Source organism: Pristis pectinata, chromosome 2 (genome assembly GCF_009764475.1).
Source record: "Pristis pectinata isolate sPriPec2 chromosome 2, sPriPec2.1.pri, whole genome shotgun sequence".
NCBI lineage: Eukaryota > Metazoa > Chordata > Chondrichthyes > Rhinopristiformes > Pristidae > Pristis > Pristis pectinata.
Window position 1 is genome coordinate 101228586 of NC_067406.1, and position 16481 is coordinate 101245066.

The 16481-nt window shown below is 36.8% G+C and overlaps 1 protein-coding gene across 5 annotated transcripts in view; it reads right to left on the bottom strand.

Moving 5' to 3' along the window:
• spock3 (SPARC (osteonectin), cwcv and kazal like domains proteoglycan 3) overlaps positions 1 to 16481 on the bottom strand; it is a 379982-nt gene that overhangs the window by 100352 nt on the left and 263149 nt on the right. For all 5 annotated transcript variants that reach the window (XM_052037688.1, XM_052037669.1, XM_052037679.1 and 2 more), the window contains one exon: positions 15184 to 15298. In XM_052037688.1, the coding sequence (XP_051893648.1) occupies positions 15184 to 15298 (115 nt within the window). The remainder of the gene's footprint in view (positions 1 to 15183; positions 15299 to 16481) is intronic.

Below are 16481 nucleotides of genomic sequence, written 5' to 3' on the forward strand. Positions count from 1 at the left end.
TAAAGCAGGCTGGAGAATATAGTTAGTGAGTTTAAGAAGTGAAACCAAACACGGAGGTGAGCATGAGTAAGGGATGGCAGTAGAGGAGAAGCAAGATTCCGTAAGCTATTAACAACCCCTCTACTTCATGAAATATTGCCATGATTGTGTTCATAGTTATGCCGGTACACATTAGGAAAGAGATGGAATAGTTGATGACTGCATCAGTCAACTATATCATACGTTTGTGGAGAAAATATTAACTGAGAATTCAGAGGAATTTTATGCCAGACTCAAAAAAGCTGCAGTCCAAAGAAGCTGAATGCACAATCAACATTTCCAGCCTCTTACAATTCTCAGTACATTGTACAGGTTGGCTGCCTCTATGTAACAGATAGGGCCATTCACCAGCAGATTTGTCAAACTGTTTGCCAATGCAGCTGTAGCACAGCTGCAGATGTGACCAGTGATTTCTTGGCAGCTGCACCAAACTATTGGTGTCTTCTGATCTCAGTCACATCTCATTTCAACATTCTCCAATTACATGAACATTTCCTCCAGGGTGTGCTTGCAAATGCACAGAAAACACTCCTTTTAAGCTGAAATGTGTTTCACAAATGCTCAAAATATTACTTAGAAATTAAGAAAAATCCCACATAGGATTTTAAGCATAAGTAATTATAGATCATTAATCAACACACAGTGGCCACAATCTCAGAGCATCACAAAGCCAATGAAGAATCTTATAAGTATGATCACCACTATAATGGAAGCAACATGGATTTCACTTCATTTTGTTGTGTTAATTTTGCCCTAATGCCAAATCGTATCTTGGTTTCATTCCTTAAAGAAATGTTAAAGCACAGCCTGAAGAGCGAGTAGGTAACTGCTATATTATTCACATGCTGACATATGGGAAGCCCAGTGGTGTTATTACAGAGTTCACTCCACGGCATTCAGGAGAAACCAGGGGAGGGACCTGATGTGGGGTCAGGGCAAATGACAGGGAACTGCAGAAAATTGAGGAGAGGAATAAAAGGATAGAGATTCACAAGAACCACCCTCCCCCAGCCCCCCACCCACCGATAAATAGGATGAGCGGATCATGCTAACATGTCAAGTTATCACAAAGGCACTGTAGGCAGCAGCAGCATGGGGCTGCAGATTGAGGCATTAATGAACTGAAGATATCAGAGCATAGATGCTTCAATGTGTGCTCAGTGCTGCCAGCAATGATATTCTTAATACATTGAAATGACTGGCGGCACAGAATTTATAAAATATGAACACAATGTCCCAGCAGGGACACATTAAATCACACATGATTCACTACCTTCAGCATGATGTACTCCTTGTTTTACTGAAAGTTATAAAAGGAGATCTTAAGCATGACCCTTTGATCTAATTTCTGTCAGTGAAATTAATGGGTGCTGCACGTGCTGATGATGTCATTGTGTGTGTAAAATATGACAGGGAGATGACTCTTACAATAAGGAAAATCAGAACAAGAAATGCCCAATACAATTTCTCAACAGGCTGAATTTCAACTGGGAATGGGTGCATACTTATCAAAACATATTCAAAACACTTTTTTGTGTGACTTCCATGTAGAAGACAGAGATGAATGTATTTTTCCATTCCAATTTCAAGGCAAGTCTATTTTAATGATATTGGTTGAAAGACAAGTATTAACCAAGTACAATATAGAACTGACGTCCTTCAAAACCGTGCCTTTTACTTGTGCTGGCTGTTGGTCACAGCAGTCCAAAACTAATTCTATTAGCCTGCTCTCTTTCCATTCACTGTCTCAAATATTTATCCAACTTCCTCTTAAAAAATGGAGCAGTCGTTTTGCCTGTCCCCATGACTGAGCTTTCTGTGTTCCACAATCCTTTGTGAATAGAATGTTTCTTTACTCTGTTAGGAATAATTTCAAATTGACAGTCCCTATCCAGTGACTCATAGTTAAAAGAAATAATTTTCTTCCAATGCATCCTATTAAAACGATAATTTTAAAAACCTCCAGTAACTCTCACTTCAAAGCCTTCTCAGTTTAATTGTGCATCCATTTGAAAGGAAAGAAATTAAGCTCTTCCATTAGGACCATGGAATCTTCCTTTTTGCCCAAGCAATATCTGGCACTAAAAGATGAAAACCTATCCCAATATTTTCTTAAGATGAAGCATCAAATTTTAAAAAATCTCCATACTGAACAGAAGCATTCGAGTGACAAACTGGTCTGCAAATGGAGTAGAAGACCAATAATATTTTGCAGAATATTTCTGTTTGTTTAATAACAAGTCAGAGGATTCCTGTCTGGTATTTTCAATCATTTAGCTATGGCCAAGTTGTCAATGTAACACATCTAACCTAGTAAAATAAAGATTATTTTGAACTTACAGAATAAAATTTATGTATCCTATTGAAATCACAATATGGAGGTATACTTTCTGTTGCCCCAAGAGTTCTGATGAGGTCACCTGACCCTGGGCATTGATGTTTCTTCTGGCATGGCCCAAGTGCAGTCTTTTACTAAGGCACAGTGCAACACTGAAGCTGTCTCAGTAAGAGTGAGCTTTTGCCCCTCACACAAAAGCTTTCAGAGCCAGTGAGATCCTGACCTAGGCTCACCAACTGTCAAAGCTCTCAATGTTATTGAATATTTGTGAATGGCTTTGACATTCAACGACATTCAAAGATATGTGGGAACCATCAAAAGATAACATTTATATCTTTTTTTAATCAGGATACTAAATTACATGCAGATCTTTAAAAATAATTAAAACATTTGAACCAACTTACTTTTCTCCCTGCAGCCAAATACTCCAATTCATTTGAATGGGGCTGCTGTACTCATGATGGGTTTAACCTGGTGGATGCTCACTGGTAAGATTTCTCACACTGAATATTGGATATTCATGCTGTCGTGTTGGACTCCATTAGAAATTCACTAGTGCGGTGAAAGGGCAGCCAGCCACATGGGCACAAGGTGCCATTGTCTGCTTAAGCTCACACCAGCTCTGGAAACCAGGCACTTGCAGTGAAACAGGGCTAGATCCCAGCACCACATGGTATAAGGGCAGAAGATCAGGACTGACACATACATTGTATTCAAAATATAGTAGGTGTGCATTAACAAGAAATCTCACTCAACTTCCTTCAGCTCACTAGGTCCTATTCCTTTTAGACTTCTGCTGGAGTAACAAAACCATAAAATTCTTTCCACATTTACACCTTAGTTAAACACTGGATGGAGTATTTACCTCTTCTCACTCATCAAGAATCAGAGATGGAAAACAAATATGACTGCAGATGCTGGAATCTGAAACAAAAACAGAAATGCTGGAAGAACTCAGCCAGTCAAGCAGCATCTGTGGAAAGAGAAAACCAGTTAATGTTTTGGGTCAGAGATCCTTCAGAGGATCAAAGTTGTTTATTTGTGACTAATTCATTAATGATCAGTTGTTATCTTATTTGGATTAAAACAGATGTTTGTTTGGTTCTGTTTTCACTTAAAAATGCATTATTTTGATTGCCCAATGTCAACTGGTGCATCTAATAGTTGTAAGAACAAAGACATGAAAATCTGGAATTGCTGTGGCAATACACTGGTGAGAGATCAGTTGAATTCCCAAACAGTGTTTTGGCCAAAATCTTCCTCGTCTCTTTTTTGTCGCTGTCAACACTAAAATTACAACATAGTTCTGTAAATTCAGAGCTGACTTCGGTGAAGACCTTGCTCCTGCGACAATTTTTTTTTTCTGTTTGGGGCTACTGATTTGTTTTGCTGAGGATCTGACAACCCTCTTCAGTCTGGCATTCCAGTTTTAGCAAATTCAATATTACTTCTAGAATTTATTGATATTTACTTAAATAATGGCAACACTGAGCTTAAAACTTTGGTAATCTTCTCTTAGCAAAGTCTCAAACTCTTATGAATCACAGAGACTGATTTTGTAATGGTAATGATAAAAAAACTACCAGTGTTCTTTACTCCGTGAAACCAGTAACAACGTCTGGATTTCGCACCTTTATTAGTTCAGAAATCCTGGTTGCCGTTACAGAATCGGACCTGCTTTGCAGTCTTTTCCACTCCAGTTGAAGGCATTCATTTGAACTGCTGCAACTTTCAGATATTTGCAAACTCAACAAATGCTCTACAAACACTGCAGAATAGGACAATTTACCTAATCACAGATTGTTAATGGGCATAATTATTGGTAAGTAAACTATCAAGCTTTAACAATTTTATTTGCAGTTCTTGCAGTATGATTTCCTCACAGGAATATTTTAAAAAATGGATTTTGAAATAATGCTCCTATCAAATATTTTAAAGAAAAGTCTATGGTATTTCAGGTAATGGAACATATAATAATATACAAAAATAAGGTACCTTCTTTATTTGGCACTTCAAATAATACTTAAAAAAATAAAATTTGTACTTTTTTTCTGATTTGCTATCTGCAAGAATTCTTAAAAAAATAAAATTTGTACTTTTTTTCTGATTTGCTGTCTGCAAGAATTCTTGAATGCAACTCATTTGTTAACCAATGTCATGGCAGCTCAGGTGCAGGGCAACAGGCATCACTGAAATGATGCTTGACATCAATGGAGAAGGAAGTGTTCACACAAGAGATCTTTGAGGAGAACTTTCTTAGGTCACCTATTTGAAAGCAAGCCAAACGGCCACCAATAGTGAGGCAAAGGAGTCCAAGAGTGTAGAACTGGACAAATGCAAACATATGAGGGTAGTAGAACTGGAGCAGGTTACAGAGATAGAGCCACAGAGGGAATTTGAACACAATGGACATTTAAATCAAATTATTTGTTGTTACTAAGGCATGCAATTTACCTTTGGATCAGTCAAAAGTTTTGATATATTATTCGTTAATTGCTTGACAGCCCCATGTTAAGTTCCTTCCATCACTGGTTCCCCTTCCTGTTATTGCATCTTCTGCATTGGAGACAATTCCAAAATATTTCCTTAGTACCTCAGCCATTCCTTCACTCCCAATAGTAATTTCTCTTGCTATTGCCTTCATAGGACCCAAATTTACTTCTGAGTTCATTTTCATATTTGTTAGACCTCTTTTAATCTTTTTTTAATGTCCTTCTTGCTCATTTACTTTCAAATTCTCTTCTCATTTTATCATATTTTTGATAATTCATTGCTAGTTCCTAAAACGCTCTCAATCCTCAGGTTAACTATTTGCTTCTGGTAATCATATAAGCTTCACATGAACTCCATTTCTCTCTCCATAGATGCAGCCCAAATTGTTGTGTATTTCTGACATTTTCTGTTTTTCTTAATGATGTAAGCTTCTTCTTTTACTATAACACAATCCTTATCCTCTTAGCAATGTAAGGATTGTTTTTCTCATGGATTTCTTAATTTTTCAACATAAATTCTGAGCAAATCTTTTTCAATTGTGATGCAAGATCATCAGAATGAAGCATTGATTCTGGCTGACATGCTGATAATTTGCATCATTTTCAGTTTTTATTTCAGACTTCTGCTATTGGCAGAATTTGCCTTTGTATTAACAATACTGCATGTCTTGAGGAAGTGACAGGATATTCTATAAATGTAGATGTTTTGAAATAATTTGCCTCCCAAGCTGAAAATAAATTCTCTTGATAAATTATGTAGAATGTGAAAGAAAAATCACCATAGGGACTTCAAAACAAAGTTCCTATTGTTGGTCCATGGTCCTCAGATGCATTGAGTCAGTTCTGTGAATTGAAATACTTTGAAATACAAACTGACAAAAATTCCAGCAGGCAACGTCTTCTACATTTGCAAGGTAAAACCTATTGTTGAAAATCTCTCCCAGCTGTCAAGATTTTTAAAAGGAATGTGGGAAGAATATCTGGATTCAGGTATGCTGAGCCAATTTTTGTTAATTTTATTCCTTGTGAATCTTGGCACTCCTCCAATTTAGACCTATTGAGCACCCCTGAAGATAACAGTTCTATGTAGAACTAGAAGCCATATATTCAACTGCCAAGACCTTGAAATCTGCAATTTTCTCCCTAAATCCTTCTGACCCTCTAATTTATTTTGCTATTCTAAAGAGACAACCTTTCAAACCTATTTTGTTATCTGTCTAATGCATGTGCCCATGTGTCTTGATGTATTTTGATAACATGATGAAAAACAATGGGATTTTTTTATATGAAAAATACAAAAAGATGAAAGTTGTTATTATTTTAACTAAGATACCACATAAATATTGATAGTATGCATATAGAAAGATAAAAAGGGAGCCTGCATTTATGTAACCTCTTTCAAGCCAAAGGACATTGCAAAGAGCATCACAGCCAATGAGTCATACAATTAAAAATTACTGCAGCCAATCTGTGCACAGCAAGGCCCAATAACAGAGATGACCTTGTCAAAATGGTTGATTTTTTTTTGAAGAATAAAAATATTGCTGCAATCATTAACAAAAGTGCACAATAACATGGCTTGCAGAAACAGGACAGGAAATTGATTTTTTGTATTCTCAGGTGAATCTGAGTTCCTAACTTGAGATTGGAGTTTACAATTGATTTTACTGTTATTAATCATTAATGTCACTCTTCACGCTTCCCTTTGGTGTTGATCAAGCAAACACAGACAATACTTGCTCTCCTGGTGTCACTGGATAGTAACAAATGCACTTCCCCAATGGGTATGCAATCAAACAAAAAACATCAAAGTCATTGCATATAACCAAACACTGCAATCACACAGAAAGAGCAAAACATTCTGCAGCACACATCACAGCTGTGCACTGCAGTAAAATTCTAAATATTGCAATCTCAGTGTAATTATGCAAACTTCAATGTTATTTCAAATCATTTTATTATCAAACTCTGACAATTTTTAATGTGTACTGCGAGATATAAATAATACCAGTTACTGTATTCATATCATGAAAGTTCAGCATCTTACTATAATGCTCCAACTATTCTTGAGAAAAATAAATGATTAATCGAGGTAAGAGTTGGGCAGAGACAAGAACATTTCTACAAAAATAAGTGTCCCAGAAAACACTCCAAAAAATGCATGTTAAAGGGGTTTCTATCAGCTTTTTGCAAGACCTCTGGGCTCATCCGTTTTATTACATGAGATCCTAGGTGTTGCCCGCCTTGCAAGACTAAACTAATACAAAGGTCCTGTCATTGTGGATGGTGCAGAGCAGGAAGAAACTGATTTGGGGAATATATTGGGGTCTGGGATGAAGAAAAGATAACTGTGGGTGAAATGCCAGGAAAGGGGATAGGTGAAAGGGAGAAAGAACTGATGCTGAGATTATTGGTGGGAGTAAGGGTGGGTAGGTACATAGTCAGGTTTGAGTGATTAAGATGATTAGTGAAAAGGGGTATTTGTTTGCACAGACAATGGGAGAAGTAGTAATGGTCGTAAATGGAAAACGGGTGGGGGCAATCTAATTATGAAACTTAAAAAGAAAATAGAAGCTACAGACTGTCTGCCAATGGCCCCGTTTGGGGTGAGCCAATTAACCAGTGCCCTCTGGCAAAGACCTGTCTCAGTGCTTGTGGACTGCAGCATTTATGAGCCTCATAGGCACAGAAGGATTTTATGTAAGTGATGTCAAAAGGGGTGCTGCATACCATTTGACATCCCTGCACATGCCCAGCATGCTCTGTGTACTTGGCACATGTAAGCTTGGAACAATTAGCTCTAATTTCGTTAACAGCTGGACATACATTCTGAGTGAGTGGATTTTTTAAAAAAATTATCACATAGAGCACAAAACCATTCTGCTATCTGGTAGAATTTCTAGGCTTGTGAAATTGTTAAATGTTATATTTTAGCAGCTTTTTCGTTTTATATAAAAATTATTTGGGGATAAATACAAATAGTTACCACATAATTCTTTAAGCTTGACTCACAAAGGTAATTATCTGGTATTATGCCTTCACTAGCAGTACACAAATGTTATTTCACTCCTCACAAGTGTCTTAAAACCTTTCGAGTTTACATGTAGTGAACTGCTGGGAAAAGTATAATTGGAGTGGTTCTGGCAGCTTCAAGGCCCACTCTTCAAATGAATGAGTGTTTAACACTGTCTTTATTTTGAAGCATCAACAAAACAAACATCACCTGTTGAGCTGTTGGCAGCAGCCAGAAGGAAAAACCAGCAGAAGGTGGCTGTTGCTGGAGACCTCTGGCACAATCTCTGGCAAACAGTGGATGTTTGGCTATTGGACCTGGTGTAGATGAGGCAGATTGGAGGCAGGATGCCGTGATGGCTCTGGGGAAATTGGCCATCAGAACAGGGTGACCAATTGACAGAAGGTTGGCTATCACAACACTGGGGAGGATTGGTGCCAGTGTGCAAGACTATGGCACAGGGAGATTGTGGTAATCAGGATAGACTGGTGGATTTCCTTTTACAGTTAATGTCTCTCCATAGTTAAAAAATAATCCATCAAGGGACAGAGAAAACCATGTTTACTGAAATTGGAGTTGCCTGTTGACTGGAATAAACTCCATTGCTTAATTGCTGGGAACATGGACATGTTGTGTTAAATAGAATATGAGCAATTAAAGAATTATAGCTTGCAAGGTTCTTTTTCTTGCTCCTCCTAATAACAAAATCAGGTATTTTATTGGGTTGTCCAACTAGATACATAGTGAAAGGGAAGGAAATATAAAATCAGAAGAGAATTTCATTATTGGTGTACTTAAAGATCCAACCAAAGGTCTCAGAGTAGCTTATTCTTCTCTGTCAGTGATTATGAACATTCAGCCTGAAAGGGGTAAAAATATGAGTTAATGTTTTAGGTTGATGTTCCTTCATCTGATTTGTTAATTCTGATTTTCTCCTCTGTCTGATCAACTCAGCATTTGCAGCATTTTCTGTTTTATTTTTCATTTTCCTGGGACTGGTTAAACAGCCAGCTAACTAATCACTGAAGATCAGTTAAGATCAAGAGAGGAAGCAAAAGCTGCAGAAATTTTAACAACTTTTTGGTCATTTATAACAGTTACCTGGGGTACAGCACTTTGGGATAAACTGCACTTCACAGCAGATGGAAAGATCTTGTACCTCAGGGTGACCATACAGTATATCCCTGCTCTTCTAGGATTGTCCTTGAAGGAGGTACAATTTTCCTGAGCAAACTTTGTACTCAGCCCACAAACAAAGTTCCTGAGCAAACTATGTTCCCAGGCTACAATACTTATCCCCAAGTTACAGAAAATGAACTGTCAACATTGAGATTGAATGCTGCCACAGAACCCCTGAGTTTGATGTTGCACCTATGCAAGCTGTGGAAGCATCCATCTGCAAACTGTGATCTGAAAGGTTGCAGGGTTAGCTAAATGCTTAAATTACACTGCTAGCAACAGGAATATGTGCTAGTAGAATCAGAACACGCCAAACTTGCAATTAGGGTTTCAAGCATGCATTTGTCTCCTTACTACAAGCCTGTTTTGGAATACGAAATGCAAAACTGGAAACATGCACCTACTTCTTCTGCACCAGTTCAGAGGCTCTAATTAGATTGCCTTGTGAAAAGCAGGAGCTACATGAATGAGGTTTTTTGACAACAATGTAAATTTGACTTACTATAATGTATAAATGTTTTACTATAAACTATTCGCTCAGATTTCCAATCTGTATGTATGTTGCCTGGTTCTAGTCTCTAGTACAGAAATCTTATAAGAAAAATATGAGTCCATTTTTACGTTAAGATTCTGGAGTCCACTCTTCATGTAGTCCCGTAAAATAAATGGCATTTGCTAAGTCTAGCAGTGATGCTAAGATTATTTCTATAGTTCCCCTGACTCATGACTTTTGATCTCTGAACAAAATGACTTTTTTATTTTTCCCTTTCAGCAGACTGTAACGTCACTAGATTTATTTGCCCTGATAATCTGTCATAGAGATTAGTTTACATTCTTCATGCATAACTTTACATTCAGCTGAATTTGCATGTTTACATTCCTCAAACCATTAATTTTTCTCCTTAATTTAACACAAAAATAATGTTTTTAAGATTAATTTCATATTTATCTTTGAATTTAAAACACTCCTACCAGGTTAGCTATCTTTTAAGAAGTTTTGAACAACAAAAGGCAAAAGTAAGATTGTAACCAAATATCACTATGTTGGCAAGTAAAAATGAAATTAGCAGTCAATAAGAATGAAAAAAATTAACTAAGCAAGGAAATGTTAAATATATACACCAAAATCATGTGATCGGGTTTTTTTCTGTAATTATTTTAAACATAACGCTGTTCTGAAAGTCTATGAAAAATGACTTATTTTTGCACTATTTCACTAACATCTAAGGAAGCTCAGATTAGTTTCACATCTTACATAGTTAACCTTTTCACTGTTCAAAAAGAGAAAAATTTCAAAACGACTGTCTAAGGCCAGGGAGATTTTATTAACCATTGCGCTGAAAGGTTAGCCTTAATTTATTAGAACTGACACTTGCAGCAAAATTTTTCTCTTGATTCAGCTGAATTTGTTTGAGAAAATATCTTCTTACCTTATTATCCAGTTTGTAAAGCAGTGATCATTGTACGTGATCTTGTTTAAGCGTGGCTAATCATGCTGCATTGCCTATCCTTCTTCTTGATTTCAATGTTTCCCACTCCTAACCTCTCACTGTCTGGCTCATCCCACTCTAACTACTCTTCACATTTCCCTACTTTCACCCCTTGTTTTATTCCATTTTGTCCTCACCATCTAAACTGTTCCTATCCCAGTAATCCTCAGAGAATATCTGAATGTCAGTAATCATGACAAAAATAGCAATGCTTCACATCTAACACACAGAAGAAACAACATATAAATAATATTTTCAGTGTTCAACACAACAGGTGTCCCTTGGATGATGTGGATTACTGAGTTGACTTTAGTCAACCTAATGACTGTACTTCACAAGAAACTGCCCTGTGCCATTGGAGCAGTTCACAATTTACAGTGTAGACATATCAAATTTACTTAATCTGTCTGCTTTGCTCATAAGGTCAAAATGCCAGCGAGTGCAGCTAACTTCAATTACTCCTTTTAAATAGCAATCACTGGAAAGAGCAGGCAATTTAAATGGCACTGCAGTCTTGAAGTTTGTGGAAGCAATTTTATTTAAGAAAGAAAAACTTGCTTTTCAATGTTTTTCACAAGCTTATGAGGTTGAAAGAGCTTTGTAGCTGATTGAGTACTTTTATAGTCTGTTGTCATGTAGATAAAGCCGGATCCAATAGGGGCAGCACAGAGGTGCAGCCCACCCACCCAGCTTCAATCCTAGGTTCAGGTGCTGTCTGAGTGGAGTTTGCACATTATACCTATGATGATGGAGGTTTGCTTTGCATAAGACAGTTTCTTTCCAATAGCAAATATATGTGAGCTGGTAGATTGATTGGTCAATGTAAATTGCCCCTAGTGTGAAGGTGAGCATTAGAACCTGGGTGGAGTTGCTGGGAATGTGGGGAAAATTGATGAGTGTAAATGGGTACTTAGTGGCTGGTGTGGATTCAGTTGGCAGAAGGAGCTGCTTCTGTGCTGAATGACTCTATGATTCCCTGACCTATTGTACAGAGCATAGTCTCTTAAACAGCAATAATGACAAGATAATCAATTATTTTATGATGCTGATAGGAGATAAAAATTGAGCCGATTACTCGGGATAAGTCTCCAGCTCTTCCTCAAAGTAATGCCTCAGAATCTATTACCACCACCTAGAAGTCTCAGTTTGACACCTTATTTGAAAAACAACACCTCTGACAGTGCAGTAGGCTTTTTTATTACCATAGATTATTTTTTGTGTCAATCTCTGGAATGGGACTTCAACCCAAACGTTCTGACAGACAGCTTACCCACTAAGCCATAGCTAACAGCTGCAGCAGCACACATTCTGTAGACTACTTGTGATGCTTTTCCTTTTACCCGTGTATATATTTTCTATTTGTAACTTTCATTCAATCTGCCAGGTCAACCCTATGGATCTTAGTTTTGTATGCAATCAATGACCATGCCTCCACAGCCCTTTGGAAAGATTAACCTCCCTCTGAATGAAGAAATTTCTCATTTCAGTCCAAAATAGTCTACTCCTAATTTTGAGACCATAACCCCTACTTCTGGTCTCTTCAGCCAGGAGAAGCACTCTCTCCTTACCTACCCTGTTGAGCTCTCTAACAATTTGGTATATTTCCATGAGATCACCTTTTCATTATTCCTAACTCTAAAGAACAGAGGCCTTGCCTACACATCTCTTTACATACGATGTGCCCACTATCGTGGGAAGCAGTTTAGTAAATTTTCAGTGCAGTCTCTCCATTGTATTTATGTCCTTTTTTTTACCTTTTATAGGTGAGGCATTACAAATTGTATACATTACTCCAAGTGTGCTTTTAGCAAAGATCTATAAAATTGCAGTAAAACATCTTTACCCTTGTACTCAAATGCTCTTGCAAAAAAGGCAAAAATATCATTTGTCTCTCTGGCAACCTGCTGCACCAGCATATTTACTTTCAGTGTCTTATGTACAAGGACATTCAGCACCATTTGAACTTTGGCACTTCCCAATCCTTAACCACACTGAAAAATAATAAAGCAACCCCCAACCGCTTCTGATACCTTAACTCCCAACATTCTAGCTAAAACCACTGGCATATGAAGGCACCAACATGGGGTCTAGAAGCTCACAATCAAATATTATGGGGCAGAAACCCTTCCTTTGTCATATACACCAAACATGCAATGTAATAACATATACATGTTGAAGCCCATTTCTGAAATTTGGTTCCATAGAATTTCAGAGTTGGAAATTCAGCTCCTATGTGCCAAACATCTTGGGAACGCACTGGAACACTGTGAATTTCAGCCATATGCTTTTTTACATACTTTAATGTTGCCATTTTTTTGTACAGGTTGATCTGCAACTAGAGACCCAATTATATCATTCATTAGCATGAACTAATTTTGGGAATTAAATAAAGTCTTAAATAGCTGTACTACTGGTTTGGGAAATTTGTCAAACAGTATTCTTGTCAAAGTGTTGCAACTGAAAGTCAAAATAGCATGTTTATGTCCAGAATTTTTCACACATGGCATGACATTTATTGCTAAAGAATATATACAGTACTGAAGAGACAACAGTTTTTTATTCTGATCTCTGTAAGAACTACTAAAATCAATGACACAGTGATAGAAATGCCATTTTCTACAGTGACACTGCTAATTATTACTGCACATTGAGCAGATTGACCCGAAGCGTTGACTGCCTGCTTTTCTCCACCGATGCTGCCTAGCCTGTTGAGTTCCTCCAGCATCATTGTGTTTTTCATCAAGCTAATAAATATACTCATCATTACCGCCACAAGGTTCAAGGAATACCTCCCCACAGAATTTTACATCTACAATGAATTTCCATATACTTTCATACTTAAAGAATCATAACACGAAAACATGAGGTGCCATTAACAGCTGGATTAATTGAGAAAACATAATTCAGTTTAATAAAGAATTCAGAAAAGTAACAATCATATCAATAAACACTGTATTTATCAATATACTTGAAGACTCTGATATTGTGGGGAGTCCTCAAGTATATATTAAATGTTCCCATTTACCCCAATAATTTTACTTTTGTCTGAATCTACTTGATAATAAACGGCTAACACTTGAGTTGGTGCATCTAAATCTAATACTAATTGTCAACAGGAGGACTGATTCTGCAATCCATAGCTTTCAGTGGGAAACAGTGTTTGCAGGCAACACAACACAAGTGCACTACCTCAGGTTTCTGCTCATTAAATTTATTGGATGGAAAAATCAAGATTCTGTGACAATGATGTGCTATTAATGCAGCTCCCTGCAGGAAGTACAGGACTGAAAATTGTCCACTATTAAATAAGTAACTTAAAATAACTTGCACAGAAACTCTATAAGATAATTCATTTTATTTTCAGGTTGTTACAAATTAAAAATAAATTTACACTTGTTAATTTTCAATGTAAATGACAAGAAATGTTTCAAGAATATAAGAACAGATCCTTTGAGCCTTTTCTATGATTCAAAAAAATTCTGGTTAATCTTGTAGTTCAAGTCTATTTTGCATCTGATTCCGAGATCTCTACCTTCCCTTAAATGTTCAAAATGTATCAACGTTAGTCATGAATGACTGAGCATTCATAGTTCTCTGGGGCAGAGCATTATGAAGATTTACAACTTGCCGAGTAAAGGATTTTCTCATCTCAGTCCTAAATGGCTGATGCCCTTATATTGAAATGATGACCCTGAGCTCCTGGCTCTCTAGCTTAAGGAAATATACTCTTCACACCTACCCTTTCATTTAGAATCCTAATCTCTAAGGACATGACAGCACAGGAAAATCTAGTATAACTCTCTCATCTCATCAGTGGCTCCTTGCCAAGTATATCCTTCCTCAAGTGGCAGACCAAATCTGCCCACAATACTCCAGGTTTGTTCTTATTAAAGTCCTATACAATTTTAGCAAGGTCTTCCACTCTTGCCCAATCAGTATATTCCTTTGCAGAGTCTTTGCTTCCATTTCACATTCCCATCCAGTTTCATATTAGCATCAAACTTGGATAATCCTACTTACTGTCTTTTCAATCAAGTCATTAATATAGACTTAAGTAGCTGGAGGCCTGGTGACACTACACTGGAAACAGGCTATTCTCTGTCTCCCGTTCCTTAACCATTCCCTATCCATGTTAATTACTTACCCCCAATCTCATAAGCCTTTATCTTTTATGTGGAACCTGAACAAATAGCATTCAATTTTCAAATATATTTACTCATTGATACCCTTTAATTACCCTGTTAATTACATCCCCAAAATCTCCTTTAGATTTGTCAAGCATGATGTTCCTGGCACGTTGAAATACGCTGTCTGCACAACCTTAAAAACGGATTCTAAACTCTAGGGAGTTTTGGAAGTTCCCATTATTTTGCAGTTGGCTCTTTCAGGGCCTTAGAATGTAAGTTGCTAGTTCTGCACTACTGGTACCGGAATAATTCTGAATCAAAGTGACTGAAATAGTAGTATTAGAACATTTCATTAACGTGTAATTTAACATGAATATTTGCTCTATTTACAACATACAGGGGAAAATGCATTATCCATCTTTATGACCCAAATCAAATATCAAACCAGGGAAATTGATGCTTTAAAACATCAACATTTAAAGCAGTAAAATATTTTAAGGCTTACCTTTTGGTTCATTTTTTCCTTCGATTGTCAATTTATCTGTTGAGCAAGGGCATTGTCCTTCACATTTGACTGAGATCTGCTTCCCTGAAACACATGCTTGATATTCCAGTTTGCACTATGAGGAAAAAAAAGGAATGATACTGAAGAATTATTCAATCAGAGACAAATTGTTCACTAAAAGTTAATGAAACAGATGCAATATAGTGTCAGTCCTGTAAAGATGCAGTGCCTGGTTGCAAATAAGCAAACCTCACTTAGAAATATAAAGACAATTCATGCACCATTTCTTAACATTTCAGGAACGTCATTTAGGGCTCTTGCAAGACCCTTGGTTGAAGCCCATCCAATGAGCCAGTCACAATTTGAAGTGAATTCTGTTTTTGTGAGATAATGCGAAGTCATTGAACTGCTAGCTGGATTTATAACTGGCTGCCAATTTACGATATACACATTTAATATTACTTCACAAAGTTAAGATTTTTCTCTCTATGATAAATTACTTATTGACATTAATACTCGATTACCTTTTACTAAACTTTTACTAGTTATGTTCCTTTGTCCTTGTAACATGGTTATAATGAAATGTTCTTTTCTATTACAATGTCATCTAAAAGTCCATAAGATTCCCTCTTATTTGTTTATTACTTCAGACCAAAGATTCTATCCTCCAAACATAGAGAACATAAGGATGCCATTTAATTCATCAGCCTGCAATACCTCTGCAGAAAGTGTTCATTGTCTCATTCTGTTGCTTTTTCCATAACTCTGCAATGTTTTTTTTCTTTTCACTTTCCTTTCTATATTTCTATAAACTCCTCCAACCCTATGACATCTGCTTTCCTCTAATTCCAGTCTTAGAAGTACTTCAGTCAATTATTGGTGACTCTACCTTCGATTGCCTCCCCAAACTGTCTTTCTACCTCTCTTTCCATCTTTAACCTATCCCTTTGACTAAGCTTCTGATCTGTGCTTTGATCTCCTTCTGTAGCATGGTGTCAAATTTTGTTTGATTACTCTCCTGTGAAGTGCTGTCAGGTAATTTTACTACTTTAAAGGTATTACTTAAATACATGTTGCTGTTGTTATTTAAAGTTAGAATTTATCTGCTTCCTCCACCCTTTTAGTGAATATATTCCAAAAAATGACAATGTGCTTAAAAATGTTTATCTCCCTTCTGATTCTTTCACATTATTTTAAATTATTGTCCTCTCAATATTGATCAATTTCAATGTACTTATTCGAAGTTTCACAAAAGCTTTTCATAAACAGGTGCTCTGACTCAGGCACATTATACTTCT